The sequence below is a fragment of the Strix uralensis genome, chromosome 1 (assembly GCF_047716275.1).
Source record: "Strix uralensis isolate ZFMK-TIS-50842 chromosome 1, bStrUra1, whole genome shotgun sequence".
Classification (NCBI taxonomy): domain Eukaryota; kingdom Metazoa; phylum Chordata; class Aves; order Strigiformes; family Strigidae; genus Strix; species Strix uralensis.
The window spans coordinates 28,657,874-28,672,030 of NC_133972.1; the positions used below are offsets into that span (position 1 = coordinate 28,657,874).

The 14,157-nt window shown below is 35.3% G+C and overlaps 1 protein-coding gene across 3 annotated transcripts in view; it reads left to right on the forward strand.

Moving 5' to 3' along the window:
* TOP2B (DNA topoisomerase II beta) overlaps positions 1 to 14,157 on the forward strand; it is a 67,837-nt gene that overhangs the window by 22,761 nt on the left and 30,919 nt on the right. For all 3 annotated transcript variants that reach the window (XM_074861013.1, XM_074860999.1, XM_074861004.1), the window contains exons 5-11: positions 1,010 to 1,155; positions 1,935 to 2,032; positions 3,449 to 3,661; positions 3,743 to 3,916; positions 10,096 to 10,197; positions 10,279 to 10,416; positions 11,969 to 12,107. In XM_074861013.1, the coding sequence (XP_074717114.1) occupies positions 1,010 to 1,155; positions 1,935 to 2,032; positions 3,449 to 3,661; positions 3,743 to 3,916; positions 10,096 to 10,197; positions 10,279 to 10,416; positions 11,969 to 12,107 (1,010 nt within the window). The remainder of the gene's footprint in view (positions 1 to 1,009; positions 1,156 to 1,934; positions 2,033 to 3,448; positions 3,662 to 3,742; positions 3,917 to 10,095; positions 10,198 to 10,278; positions 10,417 to 11,968; positions 12,108 to 14,157) is intronic.

Below are 14,157 nucleotides of genomic sequence, written 5' to 3' on the forward strand. Positions count from 1 at the left end.
GCTTTCCTAAACCACTCATAATGTTTGATTATGAAAGCTTGGCAGTACATAACTATAACCAGCCAGGTTACTTATAAATCGTAAATACCAACCTTGAGGTTTTGTAGCATAATTTTGCACCTCTTGAACTTCTATGTTAACTCCTTTAGCATTAGGATAAGGTTATGTCTGAATTAGTCAGCTATAACACTGAAACTGCAGGTTGCAAATATGTCATTACCACTGCTTTTTGAAATTGAATACTTAGAGATATTTCCTAATGAGAAGTACTGTAGCTAAATAGAGGTTGATTGGGTTCCTTTAGTAGTAACTTTTCAGTGACATTTAAGTTAATAATAAATATTTTGGACACCTAATTTTCACACCTAATCTTTAGGATAAAGATGCTGAGAAGTCATTTTTCTGCAAGTTTTCAGTGCGCTATCAGTTTCTGTAGACCAAATTGCTTTTACCATGGAGTGGGAGGGAAATGGTTAGTGTAAATCTACCTGACCTGTTATGATTTTGAACTCTCTAATACTCCAAAATGAAAATGCTATGCAAGAGCTGTAAGTATTAACAATCCCAGATGTTGATGGATGAAATAAATTACAGTGTTTATCATAAACTGGGAAATAACAGTTTTAAACAGATGATTACTTGGCTGTGTTTGGGTGGACTTCAATGAAACCTTAAAAAGCTACATCTCTAACTTAAGTATAATTCTGTCACTAAACTTCAGGATTCGGTTGCAGGTCATATTGATGGTGAAAGCTCTTCAAACAGTTTTTTTGGGGTTATTTTTATTATATGAAATACTGCCATGTATGGGCGATTATGCTCCTTCTAAGACATCTAATAAGCACAAAGAAGTGGTTTGTTGTAAGTAAAATTCAGAGAGCTGTGAATAAATATGGTGAGAATATGGTCTTTTATTGTATTTTATGTAGTTATTTAAACAGGTAAAATGTATGCAGGAGTCTGTTTTCAAGATTAAATTAATTGGCTTAATGTCTTCACTGTTTTACAGGGAATCAAACATTATCAGCATATGGAATAATGGAAAGGGTATACCAGTTGTGGAACACAAAGTAGAAAAAGTATATGTACCTGCTTTAATCTTTGGGCAGCTGCTAACATCCAGCAACTATGATGATGATGAGAAGAAAGTTACAGGCAAGGCTATTTAACATGCTTTGTTTTATTCAATTAAGCCATTGTTCGCTTTTCAGTATGCTTTCTTTTTTTACTTTTTCTATTCTGTTTCATAACAGGTGATTACTTAGTCACCATTACTATAGCTCTTTGTTAGAGTAAAATGACTTAAAAAAAAATCCCACTTTTTCTTTTTTAATACCAATGTTTACAGAGAATTTTACGTTTACATCTTTAATGTCAATAGTCATTGTTTAGTAACAAACAACATATTTTTGTACTTTAATTATAATGTATGCAAGCATTTAAACATTTATGCTCTTGAATTGAAGGGGAAAAATAAGTTTAATAAATTAGGATATGACTTATTATCCTATATGTAAAGTAACCCTTATTTAGATCATGAATGAAAGTTAGTTCTGTTCTATCCTAGCCCATATACTTTGCTGATATTATGATGTGTGGTTGCAGAGTGATTTGAATCTGATCATGATCTAGTTTTCAGCTGGATCAGGGTGTTGAGGTCAGTTGCCTTTCAGCAAGGAACTGGTAGACCAACATAAGGGAAGCAAAGGAAGTATTGTAGCCTTGGGGGAAGGAGCAAACTGCTCATTTCGACGCAAAAACAGTTGCACCAGAGTGGAGGTAGTGTGAAACTCCATCTCTGGCATCCTTTGATAGCTCTTGACATGTGGCCCAACTTTTGTCTTATATAGGAACATTTTATTTTATTGGCATACTCTCTGTATATCATAAATATAGTTCTGCTGTAAAAAACTTACTATATGTTGTTTTTTCAGGTGGGCGCAATGGCTATGGTGCAAAACTTTGTAACATATTTAGTACAAAGTTTACAGTTGAAACTGCGTGCAAGGAATACAAACACAGCTTTAAGCAGGTATAGAAATGATCTCAACTTTTTTCCTTTGCTGTAATTATAAATTTAAAATTTAACACGTTTTCTACATTTCATGAATATTTCATTAAATGAATCATTTAACATTCAAATGGATGTGTAGAGTTTGCAGGCTAGGTTAGTTCAGTCAGTAAAATTGGTACTTCTGTGTATTAGATTTTTTTTTTGTTAAGTAATACTTGTCTTGGGAGTGTTAGGTGACTAAAAATGAAAACCAATTTTCTTCTGTTAAAGCTAAAGTATATTCATGTGCAGGTGAAAAGAAATATATTTAATTGAAACATTTTATAATTGCTGTTGTATAATTTGCCAAAAAATCTTTCTACTTAGCTGTGCAAACATGGAAACAATTATCTAGACTATTTTGTATAGGGTTAAGAACAAGATTTTTCAGGGTTTATGTCATGAATTTCATTAGCCTAGCTGGACTTCAGTGCAAACACCCCTTCCTCCGCATTTGAACCCATTGCTCATTGTTATTGTTAGCACACAGAGGAAGGATTGAATGTAATCTGATCTACTGTATATAGCTTTGAGATGGCCACCTTTCTAAAAGTTTGAAGAACTTTGGTAGAGTATTAGATACCAAAGTTCCTTGGCTTTGGAGTCTTTCGCAATTGGTGGCTTCCTTCTCTTCTTTCTGGACAAGTAATTAATTTCTGGTTATGCTGTCATGTCACTACATAACCAATGCATTTCAATGGTTTTACACATCTCTTTAAAAAATGTAATATTTTCTGCTGACTGCCAAAAAGCAAATTAATCTTGATTTGAGTGTACTTTTTGAAAATTGCATGCTTTATGACTTAGTGCTACATTTTCCAGTATTTTCAAAAATTGTGAAAATTTAGTACAACTGAACTTTGATATATGCTGTGAGTAGGTGTTCTGCTTGTTCTTATAAATGCACACGTGTTGTTAAACAGGGAACAATACCAAGACTCCTGAGCAAGTTGGTTTGTCAAGAAGCATGCTTTGGTACGCTGCACAGCCACAAAGGTGCTATCTCGGAGGCTACTGGGTCTCTGCACGGGGACTAATAAGCCTCTCTTCTATAGAAGTGTGTAGTAGATGGAAACCGTTAAACTGAAGGGCAATAAGGACTGTTTAGCTACCTCACTTGTATCTCATTTAGTCGGTTCTGTGGTAGGCTCTATTTGCATTAGAATCACGTCCCTGCATATTTACAGAAACCACAAATCTGCTGTCACTGGTGCTTGTGCAGATCTTGGTAATGCAATTAATTTTATGCATAGTGTTTTACCAGGGGAAACTTCTAAAAGAAGTCTGTGAGCTTTTTGTTGTGTAGCTGTTGCAATCCTAGCGTAGCTGGAAAATGGAAATGTAGGAGGATAACATGTATTGTAAACTAACATCTAAAATATTTTGTTTTCAAAGACTTGGATGAACAATATGATGAAGACCTCTGAACCCAAGATTAAGCATTTTGATGGTGATGACTACACATGCATTACATTCCAGCCAGATCTATCTAAATTTAAAATGGAAAAACTTGATAAGGATATTGTGGCCCTCATGACAAGAAGAGCATATGATTTGGCTGGGTCATGCAAAGGAGTCAAAGTCATGTTGAATGGGAAGAAATTACCTGTAAGAGCATCATTTAAAATATTTTAAGTGTACTGAGTATTTGATGCAAAGATTAGTAATTGTTATCTGCATTACTCATAGGTAAATGGATTTCGCAGTTATGTAGATCTTTACGTAAAAGACAAGCTGGATGAAACTGGAGTTGCGCTCAAAGTTATTCATGAAGTTGTGAATGAACGATGGGATGTGTGCCTCACTTTAAGTGAAAAAGGGTTTCAGCAAATCAGCTTTGTAAATAGTATAGCTACCACAAAGGTGAGTAGTTAAATGATAAAAATGCGTGCTAAGGTTATGTCCAGTCAGATATTTGATAAAAAAATAAATCTGGGTTACTAAAAATAAATAGGTGAGGTAATCTTTTGCATGAGAGGATCTGGCAGAGCAATTGAATGCAATCAAAATACATTCATGGCAGTATTTCCGAATATGCAGTCATTTTTAAAACACTAGTAATCATTATTGGTGATACTAATATCTTATGTGAGCATACATGGCTAAATAGAAAATGAAGGGAACTATTTCATTCCCTCCTTTCTGAGACATTGTAATAAAATAATTCTGAAATTAAGGTAAAAAAAAAATGTACAAACCCCTTTAAAGCTAGTGTTAGAAAGTTTTGGAGGGAAAAAATGGCTTTTGGTGTTCTTGAAAAATGGCTTTCCGTCTGTTGCTTTATGATGTATAAAACTGGCCTGAAATGTTAATTTTATTTGCATTTCTATATAAGGGGATCTAGGTGTTCTCTGTACTTATTAGCAACTATAGTAGTAGTGGAATGATATCGTAGCAAATCTTCAGTTATGGTAAGGCAGGATTATGCTCAGCGTACTAAAATACAATCTTTGTCCTTCTCAGATTGCTGGGGTGGTCAAGCACCAAGGCAATCACCTGAGATCAACTAGTGTAACTCTCACTTATGCCCATTCAGTGTGGCCCAGGTTTAGGCATCTGGGATCCACCATGGTGAGAGAAAGTCTTTTGTCATTTCTGCTCTTCACAAATTGCACTGGATGAGTGATCTAACAACAGTCAAGCAATTCTAGTCATTGGTGAGGATGTGTTTTGAGAATCTTAACCATGAGCTTCCCAAAAGATAAGAATTTGTAATCAAACACTTGAAAACACTTCCTTGCTTGGATCTGTTCTAAAAGAGTCAAACAGAAGAAAATGCTAATGGTAGCGCAAGTGGTTTATAAGCACCAGTGGTTACTCTAAGTGGGCTCCTAGTCTAGGCAGGTGCCCAGAAATACCAGTATTGATCTTGGTGGTAGATGATGTGTAGCCAGTGTTTTGGTGGTATATAATTTTTACTATATAACTTCTTTCAGTGTCGTTTTTGGTGTAGCTGAACTAGCGTTCAGTGGTAAGGGGGATAGTTTATTTCACTGTAGAATATTTACTTTCTAAGTGTGCATTTTAATTAAATGCTTATCTGATACTTATCAAAACTAGGGATAACAAATGTATCTGGTAGCTGAAAGTTTTAATTCAGGCCTCTTTATGCAACATAAAGAAGAAAAATAGCATAACCTTAAAGATGTATACAACACCTTTATGAAGAAGCTGGCAATGTAGAGAAACTTATGTTTGATATCAAGTTAAGAAAATGTATTTGAAAAACATGAATACTTATTGACTCCTAAGTTAAATTTATTGCCTACGCTTACTCAAAAGATTTTGATTTTGACTCTGTTGGATCAATTTTCACCCATCATGCCGTTGCACATACGTTGTTATCATGTATTCTGTAAGAAAATTCATAGAAAAAGTACTGTGTATTCTTCAAAGGTAAGTGTTGTAATTTGTAGTTTTTCCCGCTCTCCCGATCCATGCCTTATGTGTGTGACTGGATGTGGAATGTTCGGGGCCGGTGAACCACCTCACCAGCAATTGATGTGCAACTACCCACTGATGAGACATAATGGCTAGTAACTAACTGCGTCAACTGCCTGTCCCCTTATCTGCTAACAGGTGAGGAGCTCATTTCAGCTGTTTTTTGGTTATTTATCACTGTTTGCTGAAAGCTTTTCATTTCTGTTTCTGGATAAATTTCACCCAGTCATAACTTCCCTTCCACCTTTTTTAAACTTGCTTTAAATTCCAAACAAGTTTTTTTTAGGTTGACGGGGGTTTTTTTGAGGGGCGTGTAGAAGGTCAGGCAGTATGTTGAGGCACAACTCCCTTGTTTTGTTCTTGTAAATCTGTTACCTTGGTCAGGTTCCCATTTATTCACAATTTTGCCACAGGAGACCACCACAGAAATTGACTTCAGGCTCTGAGGCAGCTTTTGAAAGGATGTTTGTAACTATCATGATTGTGCAGATAACCTTTAGTGAGACTTGTATATAAACTGATTAAATATGGTTGTCTCAAGTTCTGAATTTCAAATAGTAGCTGTAGTGGAAATTGTAGCAGAAACTTCAGTTATTAACATAGTGATATAATGATATTTCTAATATGGCAGCACTGCTTGCTGTAATACTACTAATCATTTTAGCAGAAAGCTCAGCTGATACAGATGCAGTGTCAGATGATAGACTTGGATGGAGGGAGCATCCCAAACCTGTTAAAATTTGCTGGAGTTCAGCAAGAAATTCAGGACCGTTCCAGAGTGTGATGTTTTCAGATTTATTCTAATAAAATAAATATAATAGAAAACACATGCACAAGAAAACAGGATTTTATTTGTATAGCTAATTAAATGAAAACTACAAATTTATAATTAGCTTCTGAATTTGTTTGCCATACAAACCATTTATCTGTCCATAGAATTTAAATACGGCTTGCCTCGGAATTAGTTGAGGCTGTTGGCTATTGATGACGATATGAATAGAATGTATGTAGGAGCCAGTCTAAGCTTCATTTTTAAGATTTCAGTTGTTACCATTTCATTAGATGTCTTTGCATCCTGAAGCTTACAAGACTGGGATTCAGTCCTAATGGTTACCTTCTGGGAAAAGAAGGTTATGCAGTTTTAATGCTCTTTCTCATAATACAGTATTCATAATAATCATTGACAGCCCTCTAGATTTAGAGGGTATTTTTCTTTTTCTGTCTTGTATTAAAATGTACTGACAGCTGGGGCAGTTATAGACTGTTATGCTTCTATAGTGGGTAAATGTGCCACCTACTGGTGAGATGGTTGAAAGGTTCCCAACTTTGAGCTCTGAACATCCCTCACTCATTGCTACACACTAAGAATGGATACAGGAATGGGGAACTGTTATAATAACTAATCTTCTAAGAACAAGAATTACTGGTAAGTAGCTATTTTTTGATATGTCAGATGTTAGTTTTAGCAAAATATTCGAAGTGCTAAAATTGTAAAAAAAAATTGCTAAAGTTGTAAATACAAAAATATACTGATATATTCCCATAAGCATAAGTTTTCAGTAATGTGATGAGTAAAAGTAATGCATTTTAAAATGGCCATTCAAATGTGGAATGTTTTTTGAAACACGTAATTTGATGTTTTCCTGTAGTAGCTTTTCTTTACAGTTTGGAAATGGATTTATTTTTCTTTAAAGTGGCAGGATGTTGGTGGATCAACTTTCACTTGAACTCTCCCTGTGCCGAAACTGTCATCCATATGTGAATAAAAACTTGTGTTTTAATTTCAGTGGGTTTTGGGGTTTGAGTGGGTTTTTTTGTTTGGTTGGTTTTTTTAAGAAGAAATGCCATGAGAAAAATACTTGTATGTATGGTGCTTCTAAAACACACTAGTGGTTTGTGTTGCTGTTTAGTAGGTGACTCTAGAGACTGACAGAAACCATAGATGGTTTCTTTGAAGTGCAAGTACTGGTTTGGTTATCACTAATATTATTTACCACCTTAAGCCATTTTTTTACTTTGTCTCTCTTTTTTTAATTTTCATCTCTACTTTCTACATGAAGTTGAGAACACAGCTACTTTCTGCCATCAATTTAACCACTTCACATCTTCTTCAGTCTTTTCAGATGCATGCTCTGCTGTAGAATATAGAATCCGAACTTCTGCTAGTTGTTTGTTCTTTCTTTTCCTCTGTCTTTTTGGCTGCTGTTTTTTCTTGGTTTTGTTGTTTTACATTTCTTATTTCTTATGTATCCTATACTTCCTCATACCCATCGAAACCTTTTTTTCTCCTCAGTTCTATTTTTAAAACAGCTTTAAAGAAGGAGGTTTTCTTTGTTTGTTACCTCATGATGAATGTCTCCATAGACATGTTTTCTTTATTTTGTCTGTTCTAATGCAAATTGCTCTGAACAGAAAGCATTATTTAGTCTGTATTTTTGTAAGGCACTAATTGATATTAAGCAAAGGTGATCTTCCTTGTAAAATACTGAGCGTTAAGTTAGGTATGTTTTAATTGTATAGGATATGCCTGCATCACTCCATTCTTTGTTACAAGATAATTTTAGTCAAAAGCAAGATTATTTTAGTCAAAGCATTATGAACTTTCTAAACAGCCACTAGAATTTAACATTTTATTATTATTTGTACCTTCTTGTCTATAAATTTAAAGGAAGGCATTTGAATAACCAAAATTGTAAACAGCTTTCAGATATCCAGGGCTTTATGACCATTCATATTTTTGACATCTTTCCAAGGAAAGCCTGCTATTTTACCTGCAAGGGAGGTTGTATCACATTGGACTTGGAAATATTTAACTATATTTATCACCACTGGTTTAGGCAATTTCAGTAGTCATTGTTCCATAGAATTAAAGACTACAGCATACATACCTTCAAATACCAATTGTTTTATCTATGAAATAAGTTTGTGCTGGTTTAGTCTTTACTAGTGCTTCTGATTCAGATTACTACTTCACTGTAGAATAGACCCCATCATTGTTAGGTTTCTTTGACACTTGTAAATCAGTAGTTATTTTTAGGATGTAATAGATCTATAATAGACCTTTTTTTCCAGAAAGCTTTTGTGAAATGCCTTTATTTTCCAAGCAATTTAATCTCAAAATTACTTGTCTTCTAGCAGTATGTTTTGGGTTTTTTGTTTGGGGTTTTTTTTTGTGGTTTTTTGTGTTGTGTTTTTTTGTTTGTTTGTTTGGTTTTTTTTGTTTTGTTTTTTTTTTTTTTTTTCTGTAGCTGATTTAAAGTTTAAGTCCAAAGAGAATTGTAGCTAGAGAAGGTGCAAGAAACTTTGGGGAACCTTCTGAAGGTGTTCACATGCTTAGTGCTTCCCTATTTAGACTGAATTTCATCAATAATAAACCCATTATTTAAACATTAAAAATAGTATGTATTTTCATCACCCTGCTGTATTGCAAAGCATGAGTTATATGGCTTCAGAAAGGTAACTTTTCTGACTTGTTACTTCCAAAGTTTCACTTCATAAATAAGTATATTTTCCTGAGGATCTGTTGTGCTACGGATTGTAGTTGGGAGGTGAATACATTGCCTCTGCCAAAAGTTTTCTCGCAATAATGGCTTCACTTGAAATACCTAGTTGAAAAGGCCTTAAGCAAGGATAACCAGTACTCAGAGTCCCCTTTTTTTTCTAGGATAAAGGGAAGAATTGTGATAGGTACCATGAATGTTTCACTTTCAGCTGTTGTGCATCAGAGGAAGAAAAAAAATTTTTTTTTCACTGTGATGATGCAAGAAATTGCTTATAAGCTTTTTTTTTTTTTTTTTTTTTCCGTCTGCATTTGGGCAGGGACTGTAAGGGAGCTTGACTGCTCTTGTTTCTACAAGACAGGTAGCAACATGATTATGTAGCTACAAGTTATTGCCCTGTGGTATCCGAAGGGGTCAGTTTGCCAGCTTAAGGTTAACTGCATGCTCTGTTATGTATCTCTTGTTGCTACATCAGGTATGAACTTGGAGCAGGCTAGCCCCAGGCTAGCAAAGAATGCTAATAGTGTTTATACAGAGAGTTCAGTAAATACAGCTAAGAAAAGGTGAGATGACTTTTGGGAAGGAATAAGCATGAATGCTGTGTATCTGAGGGTGAGCCCCTGAACAGTTTTTTATGAACCAAATGGGGAAAGTTTAATTTGAGGAACAAATGCGTGATGTTTTTAGTCCACAGTTATTTATGTGCCTGTTAAAGATACCTTTTGACAGCCACGTGGTGTTGCAGGTACCATCCCAGTGCTACAGAGTAATTTTCAGATCTGCCATACTCTCAAAGTTTTGTACCCTGTTACAAGCTGTAAGCAGCTACATTTGAAGTTCACTGCTGTAGAGTGGATGAAAGGTCTTCTGCTTCTTCTGTTCCCTGTAACATCCATCATCCTCACTTGTATGAGGACTGTATGACATGAAAGAGAAACTTTAAAACAAATTTTCCTTTGTTATGCTGCAACTTATTGTGCATGGATTTCCAAATTTAAATATGACTACAGGAACTTTGTTAATACAGCTAAAAGCTATTAGGAAATTTAATGGGTTTGTTCTTTTTTTTTTTTTTTTTTTTTTCTCTCTTCCCTCATTAAGGGTGGTAGGCATGTTGATTATGTGGTGGATCAGGTTGTGGGCAAACTGATAGAAGTGGTGAAAAAGAAGAATAAAGCTGGAGTTTCAGTGAAACCATTTCAGGCAAGTAACTTTATACAAAAATATTGAAAAAGATGAATGTGGTAATTTTGTTGATTAAGTTGGTTTCTATGTTTTCAACAGGTGAAGAATCATATATGGGTTTTTGTTAATTGCTTGATTGAAAACCCATCATTTGATTCCCAGACAAAGGAAAACATGACATTGCAGCCTAAAAGTTTTGGGTCCAAGTGCCAGCTATCTGAGAAATTTTTTAAAGCAGTAAGTAAAGCATATTTCTTTTCTTCTTTGAATCAGGAATTGAAATGCTGGATTGAGTGTATGTATGTTATGTAGCAGAAGATTAATTAGTGCATTATGGTACTCTGGTGACATTAGCATACTATGAAAATAGGATGGAGCAACTTCTGTTCATTCTCTGGTCTTAATAATGGAAACAATGACTGTGTTTTGGCTGTCACCCTGGATTTAAAAGCAAGCTTCACCTGGTCAGCTCATTTGTTGGAGATTCTGGTATTTATATTGGTGAAATGAATTTGACTCTTAAAACCTAAACATAGGCCTTGACTAATTTCTTGTGTTAAGGTATTTTTCTGAAGTTGAGAATATTGTCTGCCTTTGATATCAGTATTATTCTCTTTCACTGAAGTGAAAAGAAAGGGAAGGAACATGTCACATTTACTTATTCTTCCAGTAATCAAGGAAATGCAAAATTGTGGCTGTAGTTTTCAAAGTGATCATTATTCTGTGCGACAAGTTTAGAAATTTTGGCTGTAGACAGGCTAAAATTGCTACTCTAAATGAATGTTTTAGTAGAAACACGTGGTAGAGGTTTTTCCTGTACTACATTTTTATACAAGGAAGGAAAAGTAGAATTCTGGTAGCCTGAACTTAATACTAAGTCCTGCTTATGCCAGTAGCATAAATGCAACTCCAGTAGTAAGGAGAATGGTGCCACTGCTAATACTCTTGGCATCAAAACTTAACTTGTGTAGTGTTTTATTCTTCTAATTCTGTGTTACTGGTGACATTCTCATAGAACTTATGGGAAAAAATAACACAATCTCATATTAATTCTTCAGATTTTGTTATATATGGTGTATTTCTATCAGTAGGTTTGATTTACAGTGTTCCTAATATTCCCAGAAGTGAACGCTGATCTCCAGAGGTGTTAAATGTGCAGCAGAATCTCTAACCAATGAGTGCTGTATTATGGGAGATAATGAGAAGCCAAAGCTCAGTATTTTGCTCCACCTGTGTTTTCTTCTGATGTGATACCAAACCTAAAGCAATGTGCAGAAAATATGCTACATGCTATTTTTGCTGCGGGTGTGTTTCTTAAAATGTTATCCGTTTCTCAAGTGGTTGATCTAGAGCCTTATTCTTAAATGCTTTTGGTTGTCTTTCAGCCATTTTCAGTCATTTCCAGAGAAACTTTAAATGGTCATAAATATCCCATTACTTTTTGCTGTCAAAGTCCAGGAAGCAGGTGCTTAGTACCTAAGATGTCTCAGCACATCAACCACACAACATAAGGCCACCTCTTATTAGGTCTCAGTCCTCTTTTCCTCCTTCCACCAATTATACAAGGGGTGAAAAAGGAGCTGTGTGAGTGTTGTGTTTTTATTTTGTGTGCATAAAATGCTAGACAGTAAGGTATGTGTTAGTTCCCTGACCTTTTATATGTTGCAGTTTTTAAAATGTAGAGAGCTTTGAGAAACAGTATTTGGTTAGTGACTTAAAATTGAGATACAAGAATTTGCTGTGTGAAGCTTTACTTTTCTCATCCACAACTCTGATCTGTTGCTTACAGGCCTCTAACTGTGGTATCATAGAGAGTATTTTGAATTGGGTCAAATTTAAGGCACAAACTCAGCTGAACAAAAAATGTTCATCGGTGAAACACAGCAAAATCAAGGGCATTCCGAAACTGGATGATGCTAATGATGCTGGTAAGAGCACTTATTTTTAATGTCTTTGATGTTTCACAGATTTTTTTACAGACATCCTGACTTTATTTCTCACTCTTATGTATATTTTTTTAATAAAAATCTTTCTAGGTTTCTAAACTTCCTAAAGCTAGAATTAAAGCGTGATGGTGAGTTTGATATTAGGAACACCATCCTCTCCAGGGTAGAAAATTAATAATGCTGAACAAAAATGGCAGTTGAGTTCCATATTGAAAGAGTGCATATTTTCTAATTATGGTTTCCAGCTAAATAGTGTTACCAATATTCTATTCTGGAGGTGACTAGTCTTCTTGACCTTTCTAACATAAAAAGATCAGAATCTTTATAGGGTCACAAGCCATAGGAAGTAGATCATGTAGTGTGCAGGCCTGAGGGAATGGTTCAAGAGACTTTTTTCATGAGACTTTAAAACCCATTAGGTTGCTATCTGGGAATATAGGGCAGTCTGGCAGTCTCTGCTGGCTTGCTTCCTAGCACAGACAGGAGTCAGGATCAGCTGGCAACCTTTGTGCCAATAGCAATGGGATGGGAACTGTCCTTGAATTATTTGAGGGGCACCTGTGAATAGAGCTTGAAATGTTGCCATTCTGTGCTAATGTTAGTTGATTTTTAATACATCCTTACATTAAGCAAAGAGACAAATTGGAATGAAGTAGGTGGGTGGGTTAAGTAGGTAAAAGCATGGTAAAAAGACTTTTTTGAGCTCCAGTGTTCAAGTCAAAGATGACTTAATAAGATGATGAATTCTGTTTAATTTATCTCCCCTTCTTTTTGATTCCTTGGGCTCAGGTTACTAATTTTTTTAATTGAGGTTTTCTCAGTATTTTATTACTTTTCCAGTTATTCAGATGTCATATTTTGCCTCAAACGTGTCTCCTTTAACTAGTGTTTTGCTTGTAGAATTTCTATTCCTTAGTCAGATGCATGTTCCTGGTATTTTTCTTGCCTAGAAATGCTGTGTTTTTATGGATATCAAGCCTAGTGCTCATAAATAACAGCATGAATGATTTTGGATACACTGTCTACGTAGTTTTTTTTTAGCTCTGCTTTGGACACCAGGCTTCAAAATCACTGCTTAGTCAGTTTTTTTTCACTGGGGGTGAGAGGAAGGAAGAACCTCTAACAGGGGCCAAATAAAATATTACATTGCCTTTTACCCTGAAACTTCCTCAACTAAGAAGGCATGTTTGAGCTCAACACTGATACTTAAAGTTGTGCATGGCTTGAATTCCTGTTACCCAGGTATTTATCTGCTGCCTGGTTGCTCATATATGGGAGCAGGAAATCTGCATCTCCCAAGGAGCCTTACCTAGGTATTTGTTTATTGAAGGTCTGGAACATACTAGATTTCTCACATTGAAGGCATTGCACATTTGGGGTGGACCCACAGGAAGGCAGAGGCGCATTCAGTTTCTGAATACAATGTGTGTTATCATGTTCACACTTGTCCTGACTTTCTGAAGTGTTATATATACTGGCAAAGATGTTTTAAAATGGAAGAATGGAAATAATACTAAGTTTAGTAAAAAGTTCTTTAGTCCTTTCTTTTTAAAGACTGAAGGTACCATATGGATCATCTGTTCACTCTTGAAAATCAATAGGATTTTTTTGTTCATGTTGCACAAGAACTAAGCTAATATTATAATCAAGATCTCCGACCTCTATAAAAAGCTGCTTTCATTGAGAAAGGGAAGGCAGAAGATAAAACAGAAGAGTGACTCCTTTAGTGTGGCTGAGTGTGTTGGTTGCTCTGCTCTTGAGAACTTGTCTCAATGAACTTTAATTGGTGACTGCATCTGACTGAAAGCTTGATGTTTCTTCACATAAGGGGAGAAGGAAGTCCTGATGCCATGGAAATTCATTAATGAATGCACAGACAAAACACTGTAGAACTCTCAATCTTTCTTTCTGTCTTTGGGATCTTAATAGAAAGGATTGGGGATTCTCAAAGTTAAGGGAAGGACTGTACCTGCTCTTTCTGTGTGTAAGAGGTGGTGATCATTTCTAGGTCCAAAAAATTCAACTCTTCGCT